The following is a 20,179-nucleotide window of genomic DNA, read 5'->3' as shown; positions in this document are numbered from 1 at the left end:
GAAAGCCTCATCTTTCTCCCGCGGAGCAGCTGGTAGTTTCGAACCGCTGACCTTAAGGTTCGCAGCCCGATTCGTAACCACTACGCTACCAGAGCTCTGGGATTATTTAAATCAAGGGTTTGCTCTTGCTCAGTGATTCTCAAAGTGTGGTCCCGGACCAGGCAGCAGCAGGATCAGGAAGCATGTTAGGAATGCAAATTCTCAAGATTCTACCCTTGTTGTTAACTGCCTTCTAATCAGTTCTGACCCATCGCAACCCTGCATAGGGTTTCTGAAGAGCATCTGGCAAGTTTGAACTGCTGACCTTGTAGTTCAAACTGACTTTGCAGTCCAGCACATTAATCCACAGTGCCACACCAGGACCCCAAGATTCCACTCTAGACCTACTGAGTCAGTCACCCCAACAACGCAGGTGATTCTGATGCACAGTGAATTTGAATTTGAGGACCACTGTTTGACACAAGCCTTGACATTAGCTTTGCTTTAAGACCTGTCCTCAAAGTGGTGCAGTGGAGCCGTCCTCCGGGCAGTCTGGCCTTACTTACTCTATATGTTTGTTACTGTGGGGCTAGGGTTGGGATGAGGAGGGGGTTAAGAATGAGTGAATAGTTTGCTTTACTTCCCAGGGATGTCCCAGCAAGGAGGTCCAAGGGTAAGAACAGCATCTTGCATGTATGCCATAATTTTGCTCCCCATAGCCTCATGTGAACAGTGCCAAGTAATACTTAAAGAACAGTATGCCTTAATTTTAATTATTAATGATAAAGATAGAACATGTTCTGAAGGTAACTTCTGCATGCATATTGTTTTCCCAAACAACCCTGAGGGTTCTGTGAGGAAAAAGAGCACATCTTCTTTGATTACCATATTCCGGCCCCCCAAGTTGCCTCATCTCCAGTCCTTCTACAGCTCCTTTGGGGCCAGGCTGTGGTCTCTGAGCTTAGTATGCACCCAGAGGGACACAGAGCATCTTCAGGAGGACAAGGCTGCCCCTTGGCCTCCTGCCCATCTCCCGTACATACCTGTAGGTGTCCGTGGCTGGCACCTTCCAGATCTGGACACCCTTCAGGGGGCCCTGGCTCCCCACTACCACGCTCACATTGGAGTTCTGATAGGCATTGTTGCATTGTGCTTGCGTGGGGCCATGAGGTCCACTTGCTCCACATGTGGTAAACAGCCAGTGAACTGCAACACAAGAAGACAGGGAGTTACTTGCTTAGTCTGGTTATCCCTTCTCCCTGGGGTAGCTACTTCATGCTCCAAATCCCACCTTCCAAGATGGCACCAAGTTTGGGATAGGAAACTCTTACTGATCAGTCATGTAAACTTCTATGTGCCAGATCCTATGTCAGATATCAGGGGAGATACCAAGATGGAACTGAATTGGACCTTGGCCTTAAGAAACTTACAGCCTACTAACCAAACACCAAACCAAACCCACTGCCATCAAGTTCATACTGAGTTATGTATGTGAACTCAACTCAATGGCTACAATCTTTGTGTTAGCAGATCACCAAGACTTTCTTTGGAGGCACTATTGGGTGGATTTGAACTCCCAATGTTTATATTACTAATCAAGTGCAAACCACTTACCTCACCCAAGGACCTTTATGGTCTACTGGTGTGGCATTGTAGGATAAGCATGGGACTGCTAACTACAAGGTCGATGGTTCAAACTCATCAACTGCTACTTGGGAACCCTATATAGGGTTGCTTTGAGTTGGAACTGCCTTGGTAGCACTTAACAACAACAACGGGGGGGGGGGTCACAAAGAGTCTTGGTGGTGCTGTGGGTTAAGCATTGGGTTGCTAACTGCAAGGTTAGTGGTTACAAACCACCAGCCCATCTGAGGGGAAAAGATGAAACTGTCTACTCCTGTAAAGATTTATAGTCTTAGAACTATAAGGTTCTATATAGAACTATATAAGGTCTCTATGAGTTGGAATCAACTTTATGGCAGTGGGTGGATTTTAAGGGAGATCAAAAGGGCTGCAATCAAGTGTGATATAGGTTGTTGTTGTTAGGTGCCATCAAGTTGGTACCGACCCATAGCAACCTTATGCACAGCAGAACAAAACACTGCCTGGTCCTGGGCCAACCTCACTACTGTTGCCACGCTTGAGTCCATCGATGCTGCCACTTGGCCAACCCATCTCATTGGGGGTCTTCCTCTTTTTCTCTAACCCTCCGTCTTACCAAACATGATATCCTTCTCCAGTGACTGGTCCCTCCTGACATTATGTCCGAAATAAGAGAGATGAAGTTTGGCCATCCTGGCCTCCAAGGAGCACTCTGGCTGCACTTCTTCCAAAGTGGATCTATTGGTTCTTTTGGCACCCCATGGCACTTTCGATATTCTCTGCCAACACCATAACTCAAAAGCATCAATTCTTTTACGGTCTTCCTTATTCACTATCCAGCTTTCACATGCATATAAGGTTATTGAAAATACCATGGCTCAGGTCAGATGCACCTTAGTCCTTAAGCTGACATCTTTGCTCTTCAACATTTTAAAAAGGTCTTTTTTATTTTATTTTAAATGTTTTATTGTGAATTATGTGATAGTTTACATGGGAGAACATTAGTTTTACATTCATCCTATCGTATAGTGTTTCATTGTCATGGTTATAATCCCCTCTATGAATCATCAACCAACCAAAGGGTATATCCTACAAACCTGCCTCCCTGCCCCCTCTGGTTAAAAAGGTCTTGTGCAGCAGATTTGCCTAATGCCATACATCATATGATTTCTTGACTGCTGCTTCCATGAGTGTTGATAGTTGATACAAGAAGAATGAAGTCCTTGACAACTTCAATCTTTTCTCCATTGATAAGAATGTTGTCTATTGGTCCAGTAGTGAGGATTTTTGTTTTCTTTACATTGAGATGCAATCCATACTGAAGGCTATGCTCTTTGATCTTCATCAGTAAATGTTTTAAGTCCTCTTCACTTACAGCAAGCAAAGTTTACCTGTGCTTTATTGACTATGCAAAGGCTTTCGGTTGTGTGGATCATGACAAGCTATGGACAACATTGAGAAGTATGAGTGTTCTGGAACACTTCATTCTGCTCATGAGGAATCTGTACCTGGACCAAGAAGCAGTTGTTCGAATAGAACATGGGAACACTGAATGGTTTAAAATGAAGAAAGGTGTGCGACAAGGTTGTATTCTTTCACCGTACTTATTCAACCTGTATGCTGAGCAAATACTCTGAGAACTTGGGTTATATGAAGAAAAATGTGGCATCAGGATTGGAGGAAGACTCATTAACAACCTGTGACATGCAGATGATACAATCTTGCTTGCTGAAAGTGAAGAGGACTTAAAACATTTACTGATGAAATGATATAGGTTAGTAAGGGGGAAAAACGCTGGAGGGGCCCAGCAATATTCCAATGACAGGGAGAAGACCCCTTTCATCTGGGACCGATGTGGGTCTCTCAGAGGGTCCAGCTCAGTGCTCAGCAAACAGTAGGTGCTCAATCTGTGCTATTGTGATGTCCCCTAGCCTACTCCCAAAGGTTTGACATCTGCATCGAGGATTCTCTTAGCTTGGAGAAGATTGCAAAGTGAACGGGGCTTATCATCAGTTCCATTACCCCACCATTGGCTGCGGGATCCAGCACAGTCTCGAACTTGTTGGGTCTGTCTGTATGTCTGTCAGACATTTCCTAACAGGTCTTAGTAGGATCTAGCCTCCATATTTGGAGTCCTGGTGTGGCACTGTAGGATCAGCACTAGACTGCTAACTGCAAGGTTGCCGATTCAAAGCTACCAGCTGCTCTTTTGAAACCGTATATAGGATTGCTATGACTCTGAACTGACTCAACAGCACATAATGACAACAGCCTCCTTATTTACCATCAAGTCATGTTTGCAAACACCATGAAAGTAGCTTTCTAGGTCTTTATCCAGCAGAGTATTGAAAATGGGGAAAATGTCTAAGTTGTCTTTGGGGTACACATTCTCCCTTTGTGAGCCCCTCACTCACTTCCTGGTACTCTGTCCTCATCCCAATGATCTCTTATCCTCATGTGGCCTCCTGGGAGTGAGTGCCACAAGAACACAAGAACACAAAACACAGACCTCATCCATCTACTTAGCCCTACTCTTTTCTTTTCAAACCTTCTGTCTTTCAGTGAGTCCAGACCTTGGGGAGCTGTCCTACCTCATGTTGGACAGAAGTCTAACATTTCCACACCCACAGAAACTTTTTAAAAAGGGATTTCTTGATAAATAAAATTGATTATTTCTTGATAAATCTCATTATAAGATTGCAGAAATGATTTCTCTTTAACAAAAGAGAATAGGTGAAATTCTGTTGGGAGAATGAACTTGGGTGCACATAACTCTGTTCACGAAAACGAAAATTTCCTTTGAAAACCTTCAACTAATATAATGATGCAAAATGGAAGATTAAATTGATTTGCTAATTTTTAAGAAAAGAGATTGAGATTAAAATGGGCAGTCTCGATAGTCACAAGACTGGACCACCCTTGCAGTGGGATATTTTGCAGATGGACCTTGTTGGCCAAGGAGGGTAAGGTTCTAGTTGGGATTCCAGTGCATATTCCTACCAACAACACTGTGCCCTCAACTTTTTCTGGGCTTTATTTTTCAGATGAAGATGCTGATTTCTATTTGGTTTCTGAAGTTCATTCCAAGGGCTAGAAGGTGAGCTGCAGCTCTATCTATGGATGTGAATGCTAAGTGTGAACTTCTGATCTATTTGCATTATAAAGAGTTAGCCTGCTAATTCAAAGGACTGAGTTTAAGGAATATGAGCAGAGCTCTTTGGGACAGTTATTATTTTATGCTTTCCAGTGTGCATATCATATGTGTGGCTTATACCTAGAGGGGTGAAGTTGAAAGAACGGGGACTTTGAAATCAGTAAGAACATCTGGTTTGGGTGGTACAGTCATCAATGATCAATTGTGGGAACTTGATCAAGTTCTTTATCTCGAATTAAAGGATATGGAAGATTATTGTAAGTTTCAAGATTATAAAAGTGTGAATTGTACCAATGACTCCTGCCCAAGGCTGTTGCTGCCCCTGACACCAGGAACTGTGGCCAGAGGAGATTCTGAGGATACAGATCCCAAGTCAGCAGTACCCGAGAATTTAAACCCAATGATGATGAGGAGGGGGACTGGGAGAAAAAGTAAAATTGGAAAAAGAGTTGAGAATTCTACTCCTTGCACAATCTCCATCTCTTAGAAGCCTGTTGTGCAGATGGTCTGTGCCTTCAGCAAGAACCCTGAAGAATCCTGGCACTTCATCTAGTTAATTCACTCCTGGAAATGAAAAAATTTTTTTCTCAAGAGAGTGATGGAGAAGAAAGATAAAGGTGTGGGCTTTTCACTTGCCTAAGCCTCGCCTTCAGGGGGACCCACTTCTAACTTCTGCTTAGGTTAACACTTTTATGAAGATTCTGAGATGTTGCTAAAAATGCTGGACCTTTGGCCAGTTGGAGCATCTGGTGAGGTAGGAAGACAAGAAGGGTCTTTGGATTCAGATGCGCCAAGTTTCCTCAACCTGGTTCTTGTTGCTTATTAGCTGTGAGCTCCAGGGCAAATTACACAACTTGTTGAGTCATTCTTTCTTAATCTGGACAAATGAAGATAATAATATCTACTTTGTAGAATTTCTGTGATAAATAAATGATGCCCTAACGCAAAGTGGAAGGAGCTCTGGTAGCATAGCAGTTACAAACAGGGCTGCTAACCTCAAGGTCAGCAGTTTGAAACTACAAGCTGTTCCACAGGAGAAAGATGAGGCTTTCTGCTCCTGTAAAGATTTACAGCCTTGAAAACCCTGTATGGGGTTGCTGTGAATCAGAACCAACTCCACTGCACACCACCACCAATGCAAACTGGAGTCCTGGTATGGTGTGGTAGGATAAAGCACTAGATTGCAAGGTCAGTTTGAATCACAAGGCTGGTGGTTCAAACTTACCAGCTGCTCCTTGAAAACCCTTCAGGTTCACTATGAATTGGAACGAACTCAATAGTACTTAACAACAACAACAGTGCAAAGTGCTTGGCACAATCATTGCCTTTGAGTCGACTTTGACTCACGGTGATCCCATGTGTGTGCATAGGGTACTCAGTGGCTGATTCTTCAGACAAAGACCACTAGGCTTTTTATCTGAGTCACCTCTAAGTGGACTTGAACCTTTAACCTTTCAATGAACAGCTGAGCACATTCACCATGTGTGCCACCCAGGACTCCAACATTTGGCACTAGAGATGCATGATGGCGGTGGTGGTGTGCCATGGAGTCGGTTCCGACTCATGGCGACTGACCTTGTACAGGGTTTCTGAGACTGTAAATCTTTACAGGAGCAGAAAGCCTCATCTTTCTCCTGTGGAACGGCTGGTAGTTTCAAACTGCTGACCTTGTGATCAGCAGCCTGACTCATAGCTACTATGCTACCAGAGCTCCTTAGAGATGCATAAAGAATATAATTTAAAAGTATATAGCTTCATGTTCAGTTTCTGACTGTGGGAAGTAGAGACACCCAATCTCAAGATTTATGTCCCCTTTTCCAGAAAGGAAGAACTGTAGGGCTGTTTCTTAATAAAGAGACCTACATGTTCCCAAACCAATGGTTATATATATTGGTCTCAGGTGGTTTCTATACACAAAATTTTGTTTTTCTTTTCAGTAGTCTCTGATGGAAAAATTCAAGGATAGAACTCTTTCTAAAGTGGGTTCCATGGGAATGGAGGATTTGCTATTCCAGGTCAAGCCCATGATTCATTCATTCTGTTGCTCCCAGCAGCCTTCAAGGCATGGTGGTCTTTCCTCCTCCTTCGGATGACTGTGACCCTCATAAACCTGCCCAAAGTCATTTGAAACCAATTTATGTTTCCCACCAGCACTACCTCTTGTGAGTATGGAATTTCTGAGTTTATTGCCCATCAAGCAAGACTGTCCTGTTCCTACTTCATCTTATGGGTTCCCTTTGTTCACTTTCTCCGGTATCTCACAGACATCATCGAATATCACAACAAGATGTAACCTTGGCGATCACTGAATTCAGTGCTTTCTAAACCACCTGAGGGCCTTTAAAATACAGATTCCAGAGTCATAATTATACATATTTTGTAGATTCTGACTAGGTGTTGTGGGGAGGGAAGAGAAATATTTGCGTTCTGCAAAAGTCTTCTCAGAAGAATCTGCTGTTGAACAGATTTGTGAACTAGTTCAACCCACCTTATTTACCAGATAAAGAAAGAGCATCCTGGATAAGGGATCTGATTTTTCTGAGCCAGTCTGCATTGGAGAAGGAACCAGAACCAATGGTTCCTCCTTTCCTGTCCAAGGATCTTTTGGTGGTGATCAAACTTCCTCAGTTTTGTGCCTTGAAGCTTCCAATCTTTTCAGATTCTTCCTGCATGAGTTCCTAGTCCCTCGGCTATCCTATGTGCCCTTCTCAGGACTGTCTTTAGTGTCAACATATGCTTCTTGAGATTGGGTAACTAGTACTGTGGATACCTGTGGTTTTGTATAAGGAGCCAGTCACTTATTCAGCGTTATTTCCAGTGCCTGTCTGAAGGTGCTCAATACTGCGCTGGACTTCTGGCCTCCCTCCTAGAGCACTGGGTTGAAGTTTGCTGGGAATAGACTATATTCATTTCCAAATCCTTACCCAAGGGCTGGGCTACAGCTCTGAGCCTGGTGGTATTAATTGCTAAGGGTCTAGGAGAGACCACCGGAGGCATCTGAAACAGGGAACCCTAGAAGCAGGGAAGATCTGGCAGGTGCTTATGTTGGGATAGACATGAATTTTAGGCCAAGGGAAGTAGAGTTAGGACTTTGAGAGGAAAGGCAGAAGCTAGGTTGACACTCAGAAGTATTACTGAGGGTAAGAGGTATTGGGCATAACCTTGTTGACCCAGACAGGCAGGTCTAGAACATGGGAAGCAAGAGATTTGGTGACAGAGATTCTAGGGGAAGCCAAAGTGAGCTTTGATCCCCAGGAAGAAACTGCTTGTTTCCTAACTTGTTTGTACTTCCTTTTGGGTGAGGGTGCCTTCTGAATGTTAGACACCGGAGCAGTAAAGTCTACACATGAAGGGAGCAAAACCTTTGATGTGCACTGTGCATGATGCTCCCATACATGTATTGCATGCCCCAAGGTATACGATCTTGCTTAAGCCTATAGCCCTAGAAGTGGTGGTGGTGGTGATGTGCTGTGGGGTTAGTTCCGACTCATAGCGATCTAGCATAGGGTTTCTGAGGCTGTAAGTTTTTACACCAGCAGAAAGCTTCATCTTTCTCCTGTGGAACAGCTGGTAGTTTCAAACTGCTGACCATGAGGTTAATAGACCAACTCATATCCACTATGCTACCAGAGATCCTCATAGCCCTAGAAATAGAGTTCTAATATTTCCTTTAAAACATAGGAAACTAAAGTCCAGAGAAGATGGCATGTGGTATGTTGTTGTTGTTACGTGCCATGGAGTTGGTTCTAACTCATAGCAACCCTGTACAGGGTTTCCGAGGCTGTAAATATTTATGGGAGCAGGACACCTCATCTTTCTCCTGAAGAATAGCTGGTAGTTTCTTGAAGTTCAGAGCCCGATTTGTAACCACTACGTTACCAGAGCTCCTTGGCCTGTGTATACAGGCATGATAATTGGGCAAGTCAAGAATTAAGCGCAGTTTTTCTGAGTCTAAGTTTAATGGAGAAAATCTTCATGGGATCTTCCTGAAAGCCTGTTTTTTTTTTTTGGCTTTTTATTTTCTTTTTCAAATCCACATTGCTGGAGTTCAGTTAAAGCTAGGACAGATGAGTGCAAGGCTGCTTGGGCCCAGAGAGTAGGCAGGTCACCATGAGGGGACAGGTGAGGACCAGACACAGTACCATGGTGGGTGGATCATCAGTCCCAGTAAGTCCCACTGTGGCTCCAACAGCAGCTTAGGTTAGCAGTGTAGACTCCAGAGGGCCAGGTGTAGCAGCCAAAGAAAGAAGGTGTCCCAGAGAGGCATACAGGAGCCAGGAAGTGTCAAAAGGGGAAGCCAGTAAGTGGGATGCTTACAAGGTATTGAGAGACAGACAAAGAGAGAGAGAGAGACTAGAGACTAGGTCCTAAACAGTAAGGTAAAACTTTGGATTTTGGAGAGGACATCGTCAAGGTCGTAGTAAGATTAGCACGGAGGCAGACTTGGTGAAATGCTGCCAATCTGAGGGTATCCCCATATTTCCCCTGCAGAGAGTCTGCAGATGTCCCTGTTCCTGAGACTATTTGGAGCTTGGGAAGGATCAAAGGGTCTCTAAGGAGAAGACTAAAAGGCTGAACTGGGGTCAGGGGAGGAACAAAGCTTGGCTCTTTCCTCTTCCTTAAAAACCACCCACTATTGTATGAACCTCTTCTATGAAAGAAAACAATAAAAAAAAGAACTGCTTAATTTTGTTCCTACATAGGCCACACATTGGAAACCTAGTTTAATACTCACTCACATCTAAGTAGTATAAAGAGCCCACAAATATCAAATGCTGATTAGTTATAGGCAACTGAGTAAGGAAAAATCCATTAAGCACAAGGTTTCATTTTAAGGATATTGCAGCACCTTCCAAGAAGAAACAAATCAATTAGTAATATACAGTATCATGCTAAAAAAAAAATAGGTTAGACAGCGATTGTATTGGTTTTATTACCATTGTTAAGCCATCTCATCTTCTCAATTCAATGTAAAGAAATAAAGTGTGGTACAAAGGAATATAAGTTCTCAACTATCACTATTAATCACAATAGTGTTTAATGCTGAAGGCTTATGGGTATTGTACCACACAGCAGCACTCAATGACTTATGTGGATCATTTCTACCATTTTGATTCTGATCCATGGAATTGAATTTTATCAGTATCCACTGATTGCATTAAACTTCATTAGAGCTACAGAATTCTGAAACAGTTAGATGGTCACCCTAGATCCCTTTAAATAAGAATCATGAAAAACATCCAAGTAAATAAAATCATTCACTGGCTCAGAAATATGTACTTTAGCATCCCTTATTATAAATTAGAAAATTTACTTTTTTTTTTTTTTTGAGTACCTGACGATAATCAATATATTGTTCTCCTCATTGGGATGAAATAAGGTACATATTGTAGCCATTGTGAGAGTAAAACATTTCTATCATCTGTCTCAACTCTAAACAATGAAACAATGCCCTTTTCCATATAATCAATCTGATAATGGCCCTGAAATTAGTTAAGCACTGAAATTAGTAAACTTTTCATTTAAAAGAGAAATTACTGAATTGGACCACCTGATATGTATTATTATAGTAGATCCTTCTGTTTTTGGAAATCCTAGCTTGCATTTTTGATCTGTTGCAAGGACAAAGAAGATCAGAAAGTACTTGTCTAAGTGTTCACTGGAGACTTTGCCTGCTTCCCCTCATCTGCTTTTGGTTACCCAGGGTACAGTTCATATAAAAAAGGCAGGGTAAATGACCAATACTTTCTTATTATTCAGTTATAGCTACATGATTCTCTCTCTCTCTTTCTCTCATAATCAGTATGTGAACTGGTTCTCTGTCATTCTATAAAAAGTTATGGTTGACCAATTAATTTTTTACATCCTAAATTTAAACAGATTTTTGAGTTTTAACTAATCACAGTTATTATCCTTTTGGAAGCTCAAATTGTTCCATCTTTGACTGCCAGTAACCTCCAGAGTCCTTTTTACATGACTCTAGCAGTCTTTGAATGCTTCCTTATTATCTGGTGCAACAAAGTGTTCCTTTTCCAGACTGGTAATCAGTCATTTCCTGTACAAATCCTGGTGCGTTTTTGTGGGAATTGGTATTTTCAAGGACCCAGTTTGGATGCTAAGGAGGCTTATTGCTCTGGAGTTGGTAACTGTTACTAGGTTTCTGTAGTGGATACACTAGGAAATACATATTTATATGTACATGTGTATATATCCCTCTGTATACAGAAACAAGGTGGTTCAAACCCACCAGGCGCTCCTAGGAAACCCTATACAGGGTTGCTATGAGTAGGAAGTAACTCAATGCACTCAACAACGACAACACACATATACATAAAGTACATATGAACATGGTTGGTTATGAGTTAGGCTGCTAGCCTTAAGGACAGTGTAGTGGTTATGAGCTGGGCTGCTAAACTTAAGGAGTTTAGCAGTTCGAAACTACCAGGCATTCTATGGGAGAAAGATGAGGCTTTCTGCTCTTGTAAAGATTTACAGCCTTGGAAACTCTATACAGGGTCACTATGAATTGGAACCGACTCCATGGCACATAACAACCACCACAACATACACACATATACAAGGAAGAGGATTTCAAAAAGTTTGTGGGAAAATTGCATTATCTTTTCATTCTGTTTTTTCTATGAGTTTTTTTGAACCCCCCTCATAAGATAAAATACCTCATGAGTTCATATTAATACTTTCAATTCAAATTCAGAACTACAGGCTTTCTTATTTAACCTTTTTCTGAATTATATGAAGAAGAACTTGGCATCAGAACTGGAGGAAGACTCATTAACAACCTGTGACATGCAGAGGTATAACCTTGCTTGCTGTTGAAGATCAATGACTACAGTCTTCGATATGGATTACATCTCAATGTAAAGAAAACAAAAATCCTCACAACTGGACCAATACATAACATCATGATGAATGGAGAAAAATCAAAGTTGTCAAAGACATTATTTTGCTTGGATTTACAATCAACACTCGTGGAAGCAGCAATCACAAAAGGAAATGAAGCATTGCATTAGACAAATCTGCAGCAAAAGTCCTCTTTAAAGTATTAAAGAGCAAAGGTAACAGTTTGTGGGCTAATGTGAGCCTGACCCAAACCTCAATATTTTCAATCATCTCACATGCAGGAGGCTCACAATGAATAAGGAAGATTGTAGAAGAATTGACACATTTGATGTATGATGTTGGAGAAGAATATTAAGAGTACTGTGGACTACCAAAAGAACAATCTGTCTTGGAAGAAGTGCAGCCAGAATGCTCCTTAGAAGTCATGATGGGGAGACTTTGTTTCTCATACTTTGGACATATTATCAGGTGGGTCCACACTCTGGAGAAGGACATCGCGTCTGGTACAGTGGAGGCCCAACTATACCAAGATGAATTCACACAGTGACAGCAACAATGGGCTCAAACATAATAATTCTGAGGATGGCACAGATTTGGGTAGTGTTTCATTCTGTTGTGCGTAGGGTCACTATGAGTAGGAACTGACCTCAATGGCACCTAACAACATCAACAACAACAACAACTATATTAAAAGATACATATGTATCTTTTTTTTCCCACACTGAGAATCTTGGTTCTCAAGAATAGAACACAGGATGACAACATTAGAATATTATAAATTATTTGTTTACTTTATCCTTCATTATACACACAACATTATCAGAGTAAAAATATTATATATTACTATTGGTGTGGTAGTATAGGATATGAACTGGACTGCTAACCACAAGATTGGTGGTTCAAACCTACCGGTTGCTCCTAAAACCTTGTATAGGGTTGCTATGAGTCAGAACTGAGTCAGAAGCACTTAACAAGAACATCAATATAAAAAAGGAGAGAAATTAAAATTCTGTTTTTAGTATATGTAATTTAGTCTTTTTTAATTTTTTTTGTAGTTGGACCCTGGGCATTTAGCCATTGTATATGATACTCAGTTTTCTTTAGTCCTTATTTATTCATAGCTCTGTATGTTTAATGTTCACATCAGTCCGGATGCCAATATTTTCTTTAGTTAATTGGTTGTCTTAGGCTTGGTTTCAAGTAGATTCCTTAGGAATGTCTCATGAGAACCATGTTTCTTGAGTTCTTGGATGTTAAAAATATTTTTTTCTCTTGAAAGTATTAAATATATCACTGCATTTTCTTCTAGTATAAAGTGTTACTATAAAAAATTCTGATGCTAATCTAAATTAATAAAGTGAATATCTGGTGATAATCTAAAATAATAAATAAAATAATCTTTAATAAACCATGTTGTATTTGTGTAGGTGCCTAATTTTTTTATTCTTTTTCTTTATGGTCCAGCAATTTTATCAGAATATGAATATCACTTATCCTGGGTCAATATTCTCAGGGACACATGGGTGTATTTTAGTAAGTAGCTTCAGTAAAAATGTTTTTTTCTTGAATTACAGTTTTAAGCATTTGTTTTACTTCCACTGTCTCTCTGCCCCTGCCTCCCTGCCCCCCATCCCAACACACAAGGCCTCCTATTATCCAAATGTTGGATTTTCTTTGCTATATATCATCTGTGATTTTATAAAAATGTCCTCTTTTAACTCTCAACTCCTCATAATCCATTAGCTATTGTGTTTATTTGTTTTTGTGTTCATTTCTGAAATAATTTTCTTTTATTTCAAATTCTTTTCTGAGTTTTATCACCATATTTCTAATACTGATTTATGCTATTCTCCATGCCTTGAGTCATTGACTTAATGTATTTTAGCTCATTTTAAATAAAAGGCTATAGTTCTGATCTGTTATGTGGGCCTACCTATCTTTCTTGCTTACTTTTATTTTCTGTGAGGTTGTTATTCTACTTTTATGATCTTTTTTTTCTTATTACATTTTGACCTTGATATTTCTTTGTTATGCATTTTTATGTGAAAAAGCTTTTAGGAGCTTTTCTAGCTTTATAGCGCTAGCTCTAGTCTTGTTTTTATATAGTATAAAAAAAGTGACAGTTTGCTTTCTGGGATTTCTAGATGTTTCCTTCCCCCATTGTTATCTGGATAGTCTCTTTTTACTCAAAAAAACCCAGAAGAGTTGTGTGATGACATCAAGAACATCACGCAGGAACAAAGCAAAAGGGTATTAAGAAGACAAAGAAGAAAGTAAAGACCAAAATGGATGTCAGAAGAGACTTTGACACTGGCTCTCCAGTGTAGAGATGCTAAAGGAACTGGAAGAAATGAGGAGTAAATGAATTGAACAGAATATTTCAAAGGGCAGCTCGAGAAGATAAAGTCAAATATTATAATGGAATGTGCAAAGGTCTGGAGTTAGAAAACCAAAAGGAAAGAACATGCTCAGCATTTCTCAAGCTGAAAGAACTAAGGAAAAAATTTCAGCCTCAACTTGCAATAATGAAGGATTCTATGGGTAAAATATTGAACGATGAAGAAAATATCAAAATAAGATCAAAAGAATACATAGACTCATGGTACCCAAAAGAAATGGTCTATATTCCACCATTTGTGGAGGTAGCATATGATCAAGAGCCAATAGTACTGAATGACATATTAGCAGTAGGACCAGTCTCGAGAGAAGAACATCATGCTTAGTAAAGTGGAGGGACAGCAAAAAAGAAGGGAGACACCCCAATGTGATGGATTGGCACAGTGTCAGCAACAATGGACTCAAGTGTAGCAGCAATTGGGAGGATGGCCCATAACCAATTGGGAGGTATTTTTTTCTTTTGTGCGTAGGGTCGCTATGGGTCAGATTCGACTCAACCGTACCTAACAACAACAGTCTCTGATTATATAGATTTCTATTATCCCTGTCCTAGGGTAACCATGGGACTGCTAACTACAAGGTCAGTGGTTCAAACTTACCAGTCACTCCTTGAAAGCCCTTTATAGGATTGCTATGAGTCAGAACCGACTTGATAGTTTACAGCAATTCAATATTGATTCCAGTCTCAGAAATGTCTCAGTGTGGGCCCTTTCCTAGAAAGGAGCCCTAGTGGCAAGATTGTCTGTAACTTTCAGACCTTCCTGTGGGCCCCTTGTCCTCACACATCATTGGATTTGGGGGCTAGGGGTTGGCAAAGCTTCTCCTTGCTCTGCAGCAGTTCTCAAGTTGACTTGAACCATTTCCAGGTATTTTGTTGGCTATTTTGGGGGTTTCCTGTTCCGAGGCTCATAAGGCAGCCTTTTGCTCTCCACTCCTTTCTTGCTTACAAATGCGGATACTGCACAGGTTTACTGGTTGCTTTTCCTCACTCTTTAGTATTTTGATGAGTTTGAATAAAATCTTTATAGCTGGAGTCATGTAGTGAGTTTTTTAGGGTCATTTGCCCCTTCACTAAATGGCCCTAGGTATAAAGATTTCATGCTGATTCACCTTTTTCTCTCTCTGTTGTCAACTGTGCCTTCTCATTACTTTAATGTGTCTTTCTATGTTTAATCTCGGTTTCCACTCAGTGTTGGGTGAGTGAAGTTCTAGATTACTTTGTGTATCAGACTGAGGGGCAGCTAGCTGTTTGTTGTTTTTAAGTGCCGTTCAGTTGATTCAGACCCATAGCGACCCTGTATAGGGTTTCCAAGGAGCAGCTGGTGAGCTTGAACCACTGACCTTGCAGTTCAAACAAATTTGTAGGAAGGTTTTATTGCCTAGTTTTAGAGTATTTATATTTTGGTATTCATATTTGGTGGACAGCATATTAGAAAACACTGGGAGGCCTGGTAGCATGGTGGATTATGAGCTGGGCTGCTAACTGCAAATTAGTTTGAATCTTCTAATTGCTCCATGAGAGAAAGAAGAGGCTTTCTACTCCTGTGAAGATTTACAGCCTTAGAAATCCTATACAGGGTCACTATGAGTCAACTGACTCGATAGCATATGATCACCACCACCAATCTCAGATAAAAAGATGGCATTATGATTTAATTCTTTAATTATATAACTCTTTAATTATAGTACTTTTATGTAGCACCTCTGTCCTTTAGTAAGCTTAAAACCAACAATCCCATTGCTATAGAGTTGATTCTGACTCATAGTGATTCTATAGGACATAGTATAGCCATAAGGTTTATGGAAGCACCAATGGTTCAAACCTCTGACCTTTCAGTTTGCAGCCAAGCACTTAGCCACTGTTCCATCAGAACTTATTTTCAATAAACTTGAACCCTTGGCTCCAGACATAAATATTTTAGATCAGTAGGAAGGAGAGGAGGAAAGATGACTACTTTGATCTCATAAGATCATGTAGAGAAATTAATCAAATGGCTTGTGGTCACAGAGCAGACTGGAGGCTGAGGAGTGGTCCTTCATGTTTCCCCTTCTAGTGCACAATAGTGTTCAGTTGATGAAACTTCTAGTTTGTTTTTTCAGATTCAATCTGGGATTCAAGGCAAAGATCTCTGATCATGTCTCCTTTGCCTATTTTTGTTAACAACAATAATTACACCACCAGTTCTACCTTTTGTACCCAATGTGCTCACACACATTACATCTATTTTATTTTTATATCTTTGTCTCCTTTGCTTCTCACACCATTCCTCTAGGAAGGCAGACTCCTTGATTTAACTGATGTATTTTGGGTAACAAAGCCCAGAGGCCACACCCTTCCCTGCTGGGAGGTAGATATATCTTCTAGGAGAGGAGTCCTGAGTTGAGTAAGTTCCCTACCATAGGGGCAGCAAGTCAGGGCTGTTGAGATAAAAGCTGCTTTCAGGACCAAATGATTCTAAACAGCTCTGACACTGGCAATCTGAAGGAGTTTGTAATGGCTTCTGTGATGACTGCCTTGTGGTGTTCTCAGCCACCCCCTGCTCCCTGAGGGAAGTTAGCAACACACGAGAGAAGAAAAAGGTCACAGGAAAAACACTATCCTGAAAGTAGAGCTGTAAAAATTAAGTTAAGAGAGGTCTCGAGGCTAATTTGATTATTCCTAAGTTGGCTTCAGGCTAGAGTTGTGTTGAGAAAGTATTTGATGTTAAGATGTGTGCTGTGGACTCACACATCCTAGGGTTACATGTTATGGACTTGATTTTAAAGCTGAAGTGGGAAGAGGTGGTGTTTCCAGTAGCAGCTCAGGTACTGCAATGATCCCTGACTTCTGCACTCATCTGATGTTTGTTGGCCAAGGAGAGAAGACCTTGGTCTAGCCCATGGCCATAAAGATTATGTTACTAAGTCTACTAGGTTCCTGAGAGATAACCAACAGTATGGGAGGTCCAAACCCTCTCTACTTTATTCTTAGTAGTCCTCACTTGCTTGCTTAAAATTCATGAAGAGTGAGACCTTTATGGAGCACTTAGGATGTGGCACAGTGGGATAATGCACTAGTCTGCAAGGTCTGTTTGAACCACAAGGTTGGAGGTTCAAATTCACCAGCTGTTCCTCAGAAACCCTATGACAGGGTCGCTATGAGTCAGAATCGATTTAAGAGCACTAAACCACAGCAACAATTACTATAATTGCCCTGACAAATGGGCAGATAGAGGGTAGGCAGTACATGGGCCAGCTGATTTGGAGCATAAAAGAACAAATGTAACACTTGGTGGGCCCAGGACCCAAGCTCTCTTAGGTGATTTGTAGAACTGGGACACACACAAGGTGTGTGTGTATGTGTGTGTGTGTGTGTGTGTGTGTGTGTGTAGGGGGGCAAACAGTACTAAATGGTAGACCGAAAAGAGAAGGTGTAGTAAACTTTGAGGGCTAGAGAAAAGAAGAGAAGAGGCATTTTCTTCTCTCTCTCTCTTTTTTTTATGTTTTTATTGTGAATTGAGTGATAGTTTATATGGGGGAACATCAGTTTTATACTCATTGTTCCATTGCAATGATTACAATCTCCTCTGTGTATCACCATTCAACAGTATTTGCTTCTATTCCCTCTGGGTTTATTTATTTATTTATTTTTTGGAGACAGGGTGGGGATGTACACAAAATCACTCAGGAATATATATAATCATTTAAACCACCAAAGGACACATTCTGCAAGCCTGCCCCCTGGCCTTTCCTCTCATTCTTGTTTGTGATGATGGTTGGAGATGGTCAAGAGGGTTAAGAGGGTCACAGAGACGGGGCCTGAAAACATTAGGTTCTAACTAATAGCAGTAGTCATTATTGGACAACTAAATTAACATCAGTAGTCACCTGTAAAATAATTTTTGCTGCAGAACTGGGTCTTCCTTGTGACCCTGGCCACTGCCTGGGCCTGACTTCAACCTGAGTAGAGATTTTCAGAATCAAGATCTTCTACCTACCTGCAATCAAAAATACTGCTGACTTCTGCTGCTTTCTCCTGAACAGAAGAGCCAGCCTGGTTTAAGACCAGGTTTCATTGCAGTGTGGTCTTCTGTCTGTTCTCCTTCAAATACAGAGCATCTGAGTTGCTCTTCCTGGCTCAGTTTCCTTAGCCTAGGCATGCTGCCTTTTCTCACCCAACCTGTCCTCTCTCCTATACTTCCTGGTGAAAGTCTTTAGTGGTTGTGAGAGGTCTATCTATGTTTAGAGGAAATCTTAAGAGTTTCTTCCCAGTCACACCAGCTTAGGAGTAAAAGGTAAGACTTGAATAATAAGAAATAGTGTTTTCTTGGTCTACACTGACTCACACTTGAAGAAACGCAAAGTTTGATTCCTCAGCATTTCTATCAAAAATGACACATATAGACATATCAACGCTAGTCTGCCACCATCACATCTATCCCTTTAACATCGCTATTGGAAATTACATTTTGTGTACTCTTGTTTATTGCTTGTTTTCCTCACTGGGGTGTAAACTCTACGAGAGCAGGGCTTAGCCTATTTTATTCACTGCTTTATCTCCAGAGTCGAAAACAGTTCAGATGGCATCGGAGGCAGTTAATATACTTTGATAAAGGAAAATAAAGAACAGAACAAGACAGAAAAATAAGGAAAAAGTATACCAAATACCAGCTCCCAAATCTACTTGAGTAGTCAGAAGGGGTAAATCATACATATTGAGGGTAATATGAACATTTTTGGTCTTTTGGAGTTCCTGTACTTATATATTATAGCACTGACTCTTAGCAAGCCTATGCACAACAGAATGAAACACTGCCCAGTCCTGGGCCAACCTCACAATTGTTGTCACGCTTGAGCTCATTGATGCTGCCACTTTGCCAATCCATCTCACTGGGGGTCTTCCTCTTTTCCTCTGACCCTCCACCTTACCAAACATGATACCCTTCTTCAGTGACTGGTTCCTTCTGACAATATGTCTGAAGTATGAGAGACGAAGTTTGGCCATCCTGGCCTGCAAGGTGCACTCTGGTTGCACTTCTTCCAACACAGATCTGTTGGTTTTTTTGTCAGCCCATGGTACTTTCAATATTCTCCTCCAACACCATAACTCCAAAGCATCAATTCTACAGTCTTCCTTATTCACTGCCCAGCTTTCCCATGCATATGAGGTTATTGAAAATACCATGGCTTGGGCCAGGTGCACCTTAGTCCTCAAACTGACATCTTTGCTCTTCAACACTTTAAAAAGATCTTGTGCAGCAGATTTGCCTAATGCAGTACGTCATTTGATTTCTTGACTGCTGCTTCCGTGAGTGTTGATAGTTGATCCAAGAAGAACGAAGTCTTTGACAACTTCAATCTTTTCTCTGTTGATCAGAAGTTTGTTTATTGGTCCAGTGGTGAGGATTTTTGTTTTCTTTACATTGAGATGCAATCCATATTAACATATCTTCATCAGTATTTTAAGTCCTCTTCACTTTCAGCAAGCAAAGTTGTACCATCTGCATACTGCAGTTTGTTAATGAGTTTTCCTCCAATCCTGATGCCATGTTTTTCTTCATATAACCCAGCTTCTTGGATTATTTGCTCTGCATACAGGTTGATTAAGTATGGTGAAAGAATACAACCCTGTCACACACCTTTCTTAAATTTAAACCATTCAGTGTTCCCATGTTTTGTTCGAACAACTGCCTCTTGGTCTATGTACAGATTCCTCATGAGCACAATTAAGTGTTCCAGAATACTCATACTTCTCAATGTTGTCCATAGCATGTCATGATCTACACAATTGAAAGCCTTTGTGTAGTCAATAAAGTACTGGTAAACGTCTTTCTGATATTCTCTGCTTTCAGCCAAGATTCATTGGACATCAGCAATGATATCCCTCATTCCATGGCCTCTTCTGATTCCGGCTTGAACCTCTGGAAGTTCTCTGTCAATTTATGCTTGTAGCCATTTCTGTATTACCTTTCGTAAAACTTTATTCGCATGGGATATCAAAGATACTGTCTGGTGATTTCTGCATTCTGTTGGGTCACCTCTCTTTGGAATGGGCACAAATACGGATCTCTTCTAATCATTTGGCCACACAGTTGTCTTCCAAATTTCTTGGCATAGATGAATGAGTGCCTCCAGTACCGCCTCATTTTCTTGAAAGATTTCAATTTTTATTCCATCAATTCCTGGTGCCTTGTTCTTTGCCAATTC

General features: G+C 40.8%; 1 protein-coding gene across 1 annotated transcript in view; it reads right to left on the bottom strand.

Moving 5' to 3' along the window:
• Positions 1-20,179, bottom strand: part of ALK (anaplastic lymphoma receptor tyrosine kinase) — a 1,400,642-nt gene that overhangs the window by 156,810 nt on the left and 1,223,653 nt on the right. The window contains exon 12 of the mRNA XM_006835167.1: positions 1,023-1,185. Within this exon, the coding sequence (XP_006835230.1) occupies positions 1,023-1,185 (163 nt within the window). The remainder of the gene's footprint in view (positions 1-1,022; positions 1,186-20,179) is intronic.

The sequence above is a fragment of the Chrysochloris asiatica genome, unplaced genomic scaffold, assembly GCF_000296735.1.
Source record: "Chrysochloris asiatica unplaced genomic scaffold, ChrAsi1.0 scaffold00016, whole genome shotgun sequence".
In the NCBI taxonomy this organism is placed as follows: domain Eukaryota; kingdom Metazoa; phylum Chordata; class Mammalia; order Afrosoricida; family Chrysochloridae; genus Chrysochloris; species Chrysochloris asiatica.
This window is presented reverse-complemented; position numbering and strand designations above follow the sequence as displayed.